The following is a 14,628-nucleotide window of genomic DNA, read 5'->3' as shown; positions in this document are numbered from 1 at the left end:
GTGTGTGTGTGTGTGTGTGTGTGTGTGTGTGTGTGTGTGTGTGTGTGTGTGTGTGTGTGTGTGTGTGTGTGTGTTGCATTTTTTATTTGCTAACAGCTGAAATACTTTTTTTTTTCTTTTCTACAGTTTATGTCCACAGGAGGAACTTTGAACTGGAGCTCAGTCTCAAGCCCCTCTAAATTATAGGCAGTGAGCCATATAAAGTTATGAGACTCACAACTTATTTTTAAAATAGTTTTCCTTCTGAAAAACAAGTGATTCATGGAGCGGTCATAATTTGTTCGTATTCTCTCCATTTCCTGCCTACATACCTGTACCATGTCATTAGCGTCCACCAATGATCTGCAGAACTATCTAATTTTGTACGTATTGACAAAGATGTTGTCCAAGAGTGATTGCAAAATCCATGCAGCTGGTTTAGAATCTCTTAACAAAGTAATATAAATGCTTTTTATTGCTTTCTATAAAGCAATAGCAAGGCAAATAAATAACAATAACTGAGTATGTGTGTGTGTGTGTGTGTGTATACATATACTGACGGATGTTTTAACATTTATGACTAAGAAATATAAACATATATATATACATATATACATATATATATATATATATATATATATATATATATATATATATATATATATATATATATATATATATATATATATATATATATATATTTCTTTGTCATAAATGTTAAAACATCCGTCAGTTCCTGCTTCCTTGATCCCTTCAAGTATGAACTTTAAAAGTTGCTTCAACATGTTACTGATTATATTGTATAATATTGCAATCAATCAATCAATCAATCAATTAATCATCTTTGGATTATGATTGTTTGTTTATACTTTATTGTCCCATTTCTATGAAATTCATCTTGGACATACACTCGTTGGCCACTTTATTAGGTACACCTGTTCAACTGCTTGTTAATGAACATTTCTCATCAGCCAGTCACATGGCAGCATGTCCACGGACCCACAGCACACAGTATTTAGCTGTTCATGAAGGGTCGTATGTGTTTGTTTCGATGATCCATGGGGTTTGTTGCATGTCTTTCCCCGCGATCCTGTCAGTGCCGATACAGCAAAGTTGTATGTGTGCAGCAAGCATTTTGTCGGGAGAGCAGTACGAGAATTGCAGAATGGTGTACATGTCTTTTATCAGGAGTTCGTTCACATTCAGACATATCGCCTGTGTTTGCCTAAATCCTCCAGAGTACCAGCAGGGCTAATGGTTAAAATAGACAGGGCAGAAACCTGCTGCACTTAGGCTGCTTTTAGACCCGGCGATTGAGGGAAAAGTCCTCATTTAGTGTTTATATAAACACGATTATCTTTACAATTGTATAAATTGTGGTTGTATGTATGAAATTAAAAAATAACAAATGTAACAGGGCATTAAATTACTGTTTATTTATTTGCATTTTAACTTTGTATACTATAAAATCATGTGTCTCCTCACAGTTTGTGTCTCATTTTCTTCCCCAAGCCAGCTCTCCCCTTTCGTCCATGACACCTCTCCCTGCTCTGATAACATGCTGGATCCGCTACCCCGATCCGTTCCAAGACCTCGCAATTTACAAATTAAGCTCTGCACTTACTTTAGCAGTACACAGCCATGACCTGATGGGGGTGCCGTCCAGAACACTTGTATCCTGGTCCTCCTGCGTGGAGTGCTTTCTGTCACTGCGGGTGGGCAGCTTGTCATGAATTGCGTGTCTTCCTCATCGATTATCTGCAGATAATTAGCACACATACTGATTATTAAGTATGTCTACATCAATGTCTATTTCAAATAAGATGATATTCTTTGTTGCACATTAAAAATGAGGGTTTGTCATAAGTAGATTTTAGGTTAAAAAATAAATTAATAATAATAATAATAATAATAATAATAATAATAATAATAATCTTATTTTTATTATTATTATTATTATTATTATTATTATTATTATTATTATTATTATTATTATTATTATTATTATTATTATTATTATTGGGCAATATATAAGGACAATATAAAATTGTTGGGTTAAAATAATAAAATACTACTACTACAAATAATAATAATAATAATAATAATAATAATAATAAAAATAACACTTTACAATAACTATACGTTTTAACTAGTTACTAGTCCATTAATAAACTGTTAGTTAATGAGTTATGAATGACTTGTTAAATAAAAATTAATAGTTTGTTAATTATTTAAAACTGTGCCTATTATTATTTATATATATATATATATATATATATATATATATATATATATATATATATATATATATATATATATATATATATATATATATATATATATATATATATATTTATATATATATATATATATATAAAACTGTGCCTATTAGATGGCCAATAGATAACTTACAAGCTCTTAGTTAACAAGTTATAAATGACAACTGATCTGTAAAGCGTAAGTTAGTATATTAGTTAAGTGTTAGTTAGTTAACTAGTTAGTTAGTTAACTAGTTATAACGGGCAGTTATTCTTAAGTGTAACAACAACAACAACAATAATAATCATTATTATTATTTATTTATTTATTTATTTATTTATTTATTTATTATTTTTTAAGCCAACAATTTAGTCCATATTTGGCCCAGAATTATGTTAAAACAAAACAGCATAACTTCATATTACTGTGTATTTGCAAAACAGTATATAATATATAGCTTTAATAATATTAATTTATATTAATAATAGATAAGTATATAAAATTTGTATATAATAAGAATTATATAATAAGAAGCATATAATAAGAATGAGCATTTAATAAGAATTGCTAATACACATATTATAGAAGATTGTCACATATTTTGATCAGCCAAAATGCTAGTGCCTTCCAGGTGAATTTCAACTGTAGTCTTAAGCGCTCAGAAATTACAATCCCCCTCCAGACATCATCCACCCTGTAACCCAAACCACAGTATCAGAGACGATAATTTGATTTGATTTTGACATGATGGTCAATGTAGTTCAAATATAGTCACATTACAAATTTGTTCTTGAAATACAATAAAGCTTTAAGGCAAACATGTAAAAAAAAAAAAAATATATATATATATATAAAAATAAACATTAATTTAAAATAACAAAAGTATGTATAAAAGGCTCTGAATAGCTACAGGACAGTATGTACATGATATTTGTTTATGACTAGTTTATTTCATGTTGTCAATATGCGGTATTGTGTGTAGAATTATGCACTGTGTTTTTTATTTTTAATTGTTATGAACCCTGTCTTGTGTTTACCTGTCTTGAACTTTTATTGTAAAGTATAAATTCTTCACCCATTGTCCTTATACACTCCTTGTGTTTTTAGATCCTTGATGCATCTGAATTCATATTATTTACTGTGGATAACATAGCTTTTTAAAACATTCCATTGTAAGTAGTACGTCCAGATTCATAATAATGTATATGAAAAACTGCAGACAAAAAGTACTCCAAATAATACTCTTTAAGTATCACTGTCACTAACCAATAAGGCATCATTTAGTTTAAAAGAGAATGCTTAGAGTAATATACATCAGTATTTTCCTTTTGCTGCCCCTGAATGAAAACCTAGCAAACTATATTTCCACACTAAAAGAGTGCAACCTGGTAACTAGATTGTACATTTGATCATTGTCATAAACTTTTTTTGCTTCCTTTTTTAGCTGTTGCCATTATGGCTATTAAAAACAGAAAAAAAGAAAAAGAAAAAGAAAACATCCCAGGAAATCAATGAGGTATGCCACAAGGGATGGCTGTTGTAACAGTGATGTTGTAACTCAGTGTCGAGATCCCCAATCGCAAATGTTTCAAGGTGTTATACATTTTTATGACCAAAACAAGACATTCGGATGTTTATTCGCATGTCAGGCCAATGTTAAAACAAAACACTTTACAAGAAAAGAGCATTTAAAAACTAACATCTATAGCTGTACCATAGATTCAAACCCATTATTTCAGCATACTAGTGTGGAACTCATCACCGTTTCACTAAATCAATTAAAGCCTCAACTCAACAACATGGAGTTTAATTTGTTTAACAGTGTCTTTGCTGAAACTGTTCCAGAGCAATACAAAAAAGACAGCTAGGTGTCGCTGTAAAGCAATGGTCTCAAACTGCTGGCCCGTGGGCCATTTCCGACCCACCCTCCTCTTCCCTCTGGCCTGCAACACCCTAACCCCCCACCGTTAAAACAAACACTATGGACTCTGTTTTGACAATCTAGGCACAAAGTCCAAAAAGCATTAAGGGCTTGTCCGGATCCACTTTTGCTATTTTAAGAATGGAAAAATCAGCTTTAACAGGGTAGAGCTTATTCTCTTAATAAGATATAGGTGTGTTTTGAGAATAAACCAATCAGAGTCTCATCTCCCATTTCCTTTAAGAGTGTCCTCCCTTTTAAGTTGCGTCATGCTACACTCAAAAAAATCAACTAGGCATGTATTGGATTTACAAAATAAAAATTTGTCAGATTGAAAAGAACAAATCAAGTTTACGTATGTTAAATGATTAATTCATGTTATTTGAAACTGAATCAAGAAATAATCAAATGAATTTGATCAGAACATGTTGATTCAATGAGACTGAGACGCTTCAAATCGACAACTCTCACTCTGGAGAGTCACTTCGCATATATCAGTAGGTGGCGGTAGTGCGTTTGGATGTCACCATACGAAAACAACAAGAAGAAGTATCACCGCGTGTTTTCGGCACAGTTTGGGAATGGGCTATATGCACGCATTACTTCCGCGTTTTGTCTAAGGCCGCGGTCCAGCTTCCGGTCTGGGTGATTTTAAGCGGAGTTGAACAGTATTATGGCAGAGTCGTCAATATTTACTCGCTGTTTGCGAGTAAATTATGGTCAACGATTTGCAAATGATTGTCCGGATGTGCTCTACAACACCGCAGAGCAAAACTTGAGAAGGGTTTCAAGTTGTATGCATCTTCCTACCTGTGCAATTATGAAGGTAAGTTCAGCTAGCCTGAAGGCTAACTTTAGCGTTAATACTCTTACGATCCGTCCATCTGCAGCTTTATCACGTAAGTAAAAATAATCATATGTGTACGTAATTCTGTCTCAAAGTGTCAGGTAAAAACAGGGCAGGAATAAGATCTCAGTGAGAGCTCATTACTACCGATAGATCTATGAAGAAATCGGAGTCTCCTCACCAGCTGAGAGTAGGACAGCATACATGTGAAATTCTGTCCCATTCATACTTTTACTGTTCTAAAGTGAGCACCACTGTTCAGTTCTGATAATTACAGAGACACAGATGCTGTCTTAGCTTGTAAGCATGATTATTGAGCAAGATATATATTAGGAATAAAATAATACAATGCCGTTCCATCCACAACAGACAAATAGCACTGTGTCAATGCTGATATTTATTGCTGAAACAGTGGAGATGACAGATGCAGTGTAACAGTGTAGATAGCATGCTTTCTATTTAGTCGATAACATTGTAATTAAATGGGAGGGTGACCCAAAACAATAAGGTGTCATTAGTTAATTTCACATCAACAATTTGTCTATTTCAATATTTTTTAGTTTTTTACATTAATGAACAAATGCTTATTCATTGTGCTTGTTAACTCACAATGTAATAGCTAATGTTAACAAGCATGACTTTGGATTTTTATTCATTAGTAAATTAGTTTAACAATGTTAAATATTAAATAGTTATTTTAATAGTGAGCAAATACATTAATTAATGAAACCTTATTTTAAAGTGTGACTAAAGGGAGCTACTTTTAAATCATTTAAATTAATGATTTACTGTGTAGTTTAATCGGATGATATTGCTGCAGATGCCTTTAAAAAGAAGATATTTTGAAGAAAGCTGAAAACCTGTAACCATTGACTTCCATAGTATGAAAAAGAACTACTTTGAATATCAGTGGTTGCAAGTTTCCAGCTTTCTTCAAAGTATTTTTGTTTGTGTTAAACATCAGAAAGAAACTCAAACAGGTTTGGAACAAGTGAAGAATGAGGAAATAGAATTTTCAGTTTTGAGTGAACTGCCTTTAATGACTCCCTTTAAAAACCTATTAATATTCTTGTTTCTGTTTTCTAGGTAACATGAGATTCAGAGCTAGAAAATTTTATGTGTTACTCCATCCTGGAGCGGACATCCGTCAGAAGATCCATGCCATCGTCTGCTAGTTAATAGCTCCTGCTCTTGTGTGGCTGAGAGTGGGATATGCAAACATTTGGTTGCTTTGCTTTTCCAGACAGCCCATTACTCTGAAATGTGTAATGTGTGTTGTCACATGAACAATTGTTTGGAATGGATCAATTATGTGTTAAGTTCCATGAAACAGAGGGGTGATTTATTTATTTATTTAATACGTATAAGCCCAAATACCTCTCTATGCACAAGTTACAGAAGAAGCACCTGATTCAAGAAAACAACTGATTCAATGTCATTTTTTCTGTTCATCTGAATAAAATATTTTTTTCAAAATGTTACATTTTTTTTGACAATTTTTATTTCAAATTACATACAGTGAATTATATTTTATATGTACAGTGAATAAAATAAAGGTCTTTATTCTGAATTAAAAAATTGCACTTAGAAAGTAGCTTAAGAAATGTTTATGTATATTAATGTTCATTTTTTTTTACTTCAAAGGCAATGAAAATAAACTATTATTTGCCATAAAAGCTCCTTTCTTTAAATGTCTGCATCCGGTTGGCACTCGAGCCTCGATCAGTTTTCTAGACTGAAATTGTCAGCTACACTCTTGTTTTTTTTCTGTTTCTGCAAAATTCTCACGTTAAATATCACCAACCCACCTCTTCTGCACGACTTTGTCTTTTGGAAACGTGTGGAAACTAAGGTAAGAGTTCAATTTTTGACGCTGTGCATTGCTGAACACAGCAGTGGTATCTACAAGTACTGTTCTCACGTCTTTGAAATGACACTTTTAAACGTTTAGATGTCATATTTATGTAGCTGACATAAACATATATAAGTGGGCTATAATGGCATAAAACATTAAGACAACTGTCCAAAACATTACTCGTTTTTATCAGTAGCGCTCCTGTTGTAGCACTGTACTGTACGATCGGCGGAAGTAGGCTCGGGGTCTTAAATTTTACCGGAAATGCGTCACGCGCCGCCGTGCATAGAGCCCATTGGTTTTCCCAAGAGCTTGAATGTTATGCATGTTATGTTGTTGGCTATATGTTTCCTATACATTTTATACTTTTACATTTTGAATAGGAGTACCAAAGTGAAGAAAGCTGTTTAATGATGCTTGGGGATCAGTTTTCTTAAGAGCCAAGGTTATTTTGTTGGCTAAATGTTTCTTATACATTTTATATTACATATTACAATTTTGGATATTATATAACATTTTGTATCAGAATATTAAAGAAGAAATTTGTTTAAATGTGATTGGTGCCTGCTAAAGGCTATAATATATATATATATATATATATATATATATATATATATATATATATATATATATATATAYATATATATATATATATATATATATATATATATATATATATATATATATATATATATATATAACATGTTTTCTGTCCTTTTTGTGTTGAATTACTTAATTTTAAACCTTGCTTCATAGTATTGTAATTTAAAAAATGTAATTTAAACAACAGGGCGAGGCAGTGGTGCAGTGGGTAGCACGTTCGCCTCACAGCAAGAAGGTCACTAGGTTGCTGGTTTCCTGGTTGCTCGGCTCAGTTGCCGTTTCTGTGTGGAGTTTGTATGTTCTCCATGCCTTCGCGTGGGTTTCCTCTGGGTGCTCCGGTTTCCCCCACAGTCCAAAGACATGTGATACAGGTAAATTGGGTAAGCTAAATTGTCCGTAGTGTAAGAGTGTGTGTGTGAATGTTTCCCTGATGGGTTGCGGCTGGAAGGGCATCCGCTGCGTAAAAAAACTTGCTGGATAAGTTAGAGGTTCATTCCGCTGTGGCGACCCCGGATTAATAAAGGGACTAAACCGACAAGAAAATGAATGAATGAATTTAAACAACAATATTGAACAAGAAATTTACTAGCTGATTTAACAAGACATAATTTTGTTAAAGTAAAGCTTTAGTGTTATATTGAGTAAATTAGAATCATTTTAATTAGAATAACACAATACAAACATTTTGAGTCAATTAGTTGCAAAGAAGTTAGACTGACATATTGAAACCATGTTTTATCTACAAATGTGCTTTGTGTTCATACAACATGTTCAAAGCAGTTCAGGTTTACTTGATTGGATTATATGCATAAAGGGTGCCACGATTAAATCATGTTCATTCAACATTTTTTTTTTTTTTTTTGAGTGATATGGCACATTTGCTATTTAATGTACATGGTGGACTTTGTTAGTGGAAAAACTGAATGCTTCACTAGCAAGAAAACAGTTAAACAGAGTATCTACAGCACGGAAATAAGAGATAAGCCTTCTTATTCTTTACTTTCACTCTCGTGGATAGGGAAACGTGTTGTACGCACAGACATCCATTTGCCTATACCTAATTAATTTTGTTTATTAAGCACAAATATTTATTTCAAAACAATTTCTCTATTCAGTTCTAAATTCCAGCAAATGAATAAATGAACAATAATAACGAAGTGTGGTCAAAAAGAGTTATTTCCAAATACACATGTTGTGCCCCATATAGTCTAAACCCTCACAGGTGGGCAAACCTATGCTAGTTTTTAATAAAACAAATATACATATGCATATAATAAATATATAGCTAATAAAAATATCATTAAACAAAAGCAACATGTCATGAATAAACAAAAAAAAAAGCCCCCCGAGATGAAGAAGGTATGAAGATAGTGGTTTTTATATTTATGTAGGCTAGAAAATAACACTTTTTGTAATATTTTAATTCTTTATTTTTTATTAGTAAAGATATTTGCGCATTGCTGTACATGTGTATTGAGCAATGTTTAAGTGAGGCGCACAACTGACATGCTCTGCGCTGTAATTTAGACCTCCTCCAAGCTAGTCTATTGAACAGTGTATTTTAGTTCCTCAAAATAGCAACGTTCTATCAATGCACCTTAACACTTCTCCTTTTTCAGACCAGAACGCCGTTGCACGGTGCACATATGAGCGCAAATACATTTGCTATGAACAGTGTGGTGCAAAACGTCAAAATGACTTTAAGCTGAGCTGAAACTAGCAAACAACAATTGCATCGCGCCTTGCGCCACATTGCGCGTCTATGATAGGGCCCAATATCTATTTCCGTTGTTTAGCTATAGCCACAATATTTTGGGAGCTGTTGCGTCACTCGCCACCCCAGTTTTTCTAAATTGCACAAAACTGGTGTCATTCATTTGTGCTCGGAGTAACGTAACGACTCCCAAAATACTTTAGTTAAATCTAAACAATAAAAATAAATAAAGTGTTTGTTTTAACGACACAAACCTGCATTTTGTGTAATTTAGAAGAAATGTGTGGGAAGTGACATCAGGGCTTCTAAAATATTTGTAATAAATAATGAAAACAGACAGTGTTTGTTTTAACGCCAAACCAGCACAAATCAAGTACAAACGAATCATGCCAATTTCGTGTGATTTAGAGGAAATGGGGTGGAGAGTGCCTTCACGGCCGCTGAAATATTTTTTCCTAAATGAGTAAAACGGATACAGTGTTTGTTTTAAAGACACAAACAAACTGTGCTGATTTGGAGTGATTTGAGCAACATGGGGTGGAAGGTGATGTCACACGACCAAAAATACAATCCTAATACCTCAGACCCCAAACCAGCACAAGCGTTAGCTTTAAGGATTATTTGTTTTTATGGGGTGGCAACTTCACAAAGTTAGAAAATACTGCTTTCCCACATGAGTGACAATCATGTGCTGTATTATCAAGGATACAATGTACTGCTGATGCATTGATGTTGTCTGTAAGAAATTTAGAATGTCAAATACTTGCAAACATCCGACATGCTAAAAATTGGATGGACTGATAGATAGACAGACAGAGAGACAGAAAGACAAGTTAGTCTCCAGTCAGTGTGAACTTCAGGTGGCCCTTCTTGAATGTGTTTGGTTGTCAAGCATCATTTGTAGACCAGGCAGAAATGCCAGTCTTTCTTCTTATTGAAATGCTGTGTAATGTGTGCACCCCTGTTGTCTTTCCCTTTTAGTGTGAGATGAACAGCAATTTGACCACTCTGAAAAGTGCTCAGTGGTATTCAACAAAACATTGTACTGTTGAAACCTAAAGCTTTTTTCTTCCTTTTTCTTGGTCACAATATCTGTGTGAACTAGTACTGAACGCAAATATGTCTGCGTATGTTCTTTCGTCTCTATGACTCCTCACAAGCATCCTCACAACCTGAGAAAGAGTGTTTGGATGACCATTGACCTTCACTGCCCTGACCTCCACCATTTGGGTGACTGATGGTGAGAGAGCTGTCACAACTGAAACAATGAATTTCATTCTTAAACAAGGCTGACTGACCAGTCAAATGCTTGTGGTAAACAACATATATCCATTAATTTTTGTGTAAAGGTAAAGTCTGTGTGAAAGAAAAAAATGCTATTTATTCAGAAATCTCATCATCTCATTGTGTTTGTCTTTTTTCACATGCTTACAAAACTTATAGCAGTCTGGGGTTAGGAGAAGTGGATAAAATAAAGTTTGACCTTCAAGCCATGCCACCACCAGAATGTCCTCAGAAGTGATTGTAGTAGCATGGCATTATAAATAAATGGTGCCACAAACATACCTGCCAACACTTCCGTTATTTCCGAGAGTCCCCGTATTTCAGACCCATCTACCGCCTTCCTCCCATTTTGATATTTCTCTTTGAAAACTGTGGTTTCACCCCATTCCAAGTCCTCAGCTTTTTGGTACAGTTTGTAACACCTGCCAACTTTGGTATAGTATTCGATCACAGCGGTCGCCTGAAACCTGGTCTATAGTACAGTTTACTAACACCACAGTACAGTTACTAACCCAGTATTCAACTGTGTTATTCAGACAAACACATATCACCACCCCCAGCCCCCACCCCCTGGTCATGGAGATACATGTTGGCAGGTATTGTCACTGAAAGACATTAGACATTGCATTCATTCATTTATTTTCATTCTTTCTTTTTTTTTTTTTTTTGGCGGGGGGTGGGGTTTGGGGGGGCTGGGTTGTGGTGGCAGCAGTCTTAGGAGGTAACCCCAGATTTCCAGCTCCTACAGCTCCACCAACAGGATCCCGAGACATTCCCAGGCCAACCAAGAGACATTGACTCTTCAGTGTGTTATGGGTCTTCCCCATGGCCTCCTCCTGGTGGAACATGCCTCTTTAGGTAGGTGTCCAGGAGGCATCCAGAAAGAGAAGGAGGAGCAGTGACTCTACTCCGAGCTCTTCCAGGGTGACAGAGCTCCTAACCCTCTATAAGGGTGTGCACTGCAACCATGCGAAGGAAACTCATTTCGATTTCTTATATCTGAGATCTTGTCCCTTTGGTCATGACCCAAAGCTTATGAGCATAGGTAGGAGTAGGAACGTAGAATGACCAAATCAAGAGCTTTGCCTTTCCTTACCACACAAAAAAAAAAAAAAAAAAAAAAAAACTGTTACAGTACTGAATTACTGCACCAATCCACCTGTCAATCTTACTTTCCATCCTTCCATCACTCATGAACAAAAACACTTGAACTCCTCAACCTGGGGTAAGAACTTTCCGGTAACACTTTATAATAACTACACACTATAAATCATTTATTAAGCATTAGCAAATAGTGAATTCATTATCCGTTAAGCATTAACTCTACATTAATAAACGTTAGTAAGCAGTTTATAACTGCAGATACAAATGCTCTATTCTTAACTTATAACCATATTTATAATGTGCTTAATAATTGTATTTTCATACCTAATAAATTATTAATGTTTCATTACTAAATTAAGTATCACATTATTTACAAACCAGTTGTATTTAAGAGTTGTTGAGGGTTTTTAGGATCATTCAGAATGAGTTAGTAAATAATTAATAAACTATTGAAATTAACGCGTATATATCTTATTTTTCAGGCATATATTAATGGTTACTATGCATGTTAATAAATGCTTTATTAACTCAACTTCACCTAGTATTGTGACCTAATTTAAAGTGAGGACTATTCATGCTTTATACATTATTCATTCCTATTCAATTTAAGATACACAAATGAAACTGTACTTCAAATAAAAAATAAATCTTCGCAAACTGATCTAAAATAAAATCACTGTAGAGTTTAAAGATTACATTTTATTACATTGTTTAATTATTATATTGTTGTTTTATCCAGTGTTGTTGTATTTTGACACTCCTGCTATTCAGCACTGTTTAAACTTTACAGTAATTTTACAGTTTAGAAAAGATTGCAAAGATTATAGTTCATTTGATTCTGAGCATTTTAATTGTCATTTATAAGGGATTTATAAAGCATGAATAGTCCTCACTTTAGATTAGGTCACAAAACTGCATGAAGCTGAGTTAATAAAGCATTTATTAACATATTAGTTAACTATTAGTATATGCCTAAATAATAAGACATATAAACATTGATTTCAATAGTTTATTAATCATTTACTAACTCATTCTGAATGATCCTAAAAACCCTCAACTACTCTTAAATACAACTGGTTTGTAAATAATGTGATACTTAATTTAGTAATGAAAAATGAATCATTTACTAAGTATGAAAATGCAATTATTAAGCACATTTTAAATGTGGTTGTAAGTCAAGAATAGAGCATTTGTAGCTGCAGTTATAAACTGTTTACTAACATTTATTAATGTAGATTTAATGCTTAATAGATAATGAATTCACTATTTGCTAATGCTTAATAAATGATTTATAGTGTGTAGCTATTATAAAGTGTTACCAACTTTCCTCCAAATTGGAGCACCATGTTCTCAGACTTGGGAGTTTTGATTCTCATCCCAGCATCACAGAAACAATAATATATTATTTATTTATTTATTTATTTATTTATTTATTTATTTATTTATTCGTTCATTCATTCATTCATTCATTCATTTATTTATTTATTTATTTATTTATTTTTTGTAATGAATAATCAAATCATTTACAATAAAATACACCGTAAAAAATGCTGGGTTCCACACAATCATTTTGTGTTAAGATAACATGAAATAATTAAGTTGACCTATTAGTTTTTACAAATTTAAGTAGAAAAAAGTCGTGAATTGTACTGTGTCAGCTCATTTTAAATAAGAAGTTTGAACAAACATCAAGCATCATTTTTTAAATGTTCCAGAATGAAAGTAAAAGTGCTAAACTGCAGTTAAAGTCGACAAATTAAAAATGAAACACCCAAAGTTACTTGAAAATCCATAGGAAATGTTGGATAGCATGGTGGCCCAATGATGCAAATCGAGCTTAAACATGTAAAACCGGATCATGAAAGGAACATTAAAAAATAAACTCATGTAAACACCTTAATTGTATAATTTTCTTATTAGTATTAAGGCAAATCATTTGATTACCAATGTCCACGTAAATGTAGCAACTGGTGAGTGAATAAATGAGAGGATGCTTGTTCAAAATATTAGGAAGACTCATATAAATGTTCATTCGCGGAATAAAATGCATGATTCCACACAGTTCATTCATGTTTTCCCGACAAAAAAATCTATTAAGTCAACATAACAAATTTAAGTGGATTGAATATTAAACAATTAAGTAGTTTGAATAAGCAGCAAAAAATATTTTTGCTAGTAGCCTAAGCACACTAAATGTGGGGGTGTTGGGGTACATGTATTCTTCTATTGCAGACTATCTTCTTAATTGTAGTTATTTAATTTCAGAAATGGAAGTTAAATTTAATTTTTGGTATATAATGTCGATACAAAACTTTAGAAAGTAACCATTCCTTTAAGTTAAAATAAAAGTCAAAACAAGAACCAAAATTACCATTTTGGTCACAAATGGCCTCTTTCCTCTGAGTGACACATTACGGTTCAGTTTTGGGTACCCTTTTGAAAGAGTACCTAGCATGACAAAAGGGCACCAAAAAGCGAGGTAGACACGCAGCTGAACGCTTTTGGTTTACAGAGAGACGTTATTAACGCATACACAAGCCAGGAGAAGGAATACAAAGGAACCACCATTTTTTTCAATACACACCAAAATTTTATATGCATACAATAACAAGCCATGGTCAACCGGAGCACAAACAAACCTTGTCATCATCTTGAACAGCCACAGAGCTACAGTAGGAAGAACAAAATCTGTCTTGTCCTGTTGTTGTATTATGAGGCGTCTAAAAGCTCAAGCAGATTTACTGTCTCCATAGAGCTCACATGCACGTCTTTATCTTCAGCTCAAATTAATAACATGCACATGATTATCGAAGATTCCTTCAGAAATGCACAAACGCGAGAGTGATGTGCAAAAAAAAAAAAAAAAAAAGAGAAGCCAGACAAGACAAAGGAGCAAATGATTATTTCAGCAACCTAAAACATGAAAAAACTACCAACTCTTATCATCACCTGTTGGACTACTATGAACTCAGAATGATGAATAACTTTCTAACACGAGGTTATATGTGCTGCTAACGATTAAAGATACAGATGAGAGGTTTGCACTGACTGTAGGCTATATT

The 14,628-nt window shown here is 33.5% G+C and overlaps 1 protein-coding gene and 1 long non-coding RNA gene across 2 annotated transcripts in view; one reads left to right on the top strand and one right to left on the bottom strand.

Annotated features, from left to right (window-relative positions):
• The window catches only part of spon1a (spondin 1a), a 316,187-nt gene that overhangs the window by 272,944 nt on the left and 28,615 nt on the right, over positions 1-14,628 (bottom strand). Inside the window, 1 exon segment of the mRNA NM_131515.1 lies at positions 1,604-1,737. Coding sequence (NP_571590.1) covers positions 1,604-1,737 — 134 coding nt within the window.
• On the top strand, positions 4,774-6,485 carry LOC103909143 (uncharacterized). The gene is made up of 2 exons (XR_658848.4): positions 4,774-4,985; positions 6,093-6,485. It is a non-coding gene; the product is annotated as an uncharacterized lncRNA (long non-coding RNA).

This window comes from Danio rerio, chromosome 18 (genome assembly GCF_049306965.1).
Source record: "Danio rerio strain Tuebingen ecotype United States chromosome 18, GRCz12tu, whole genome shotgun sequence".
Classification (NCBI taxonomy): Eukaryota; Metazoa; Chordata; class Actinopteri; order Cypriniformes; family Danionidae; genus Danio; species Danio rerio.
Note: the sequence above shows the minus strand (reverse complement) of the source record. Positions and strands in the feature narration are given on the sequence as shown.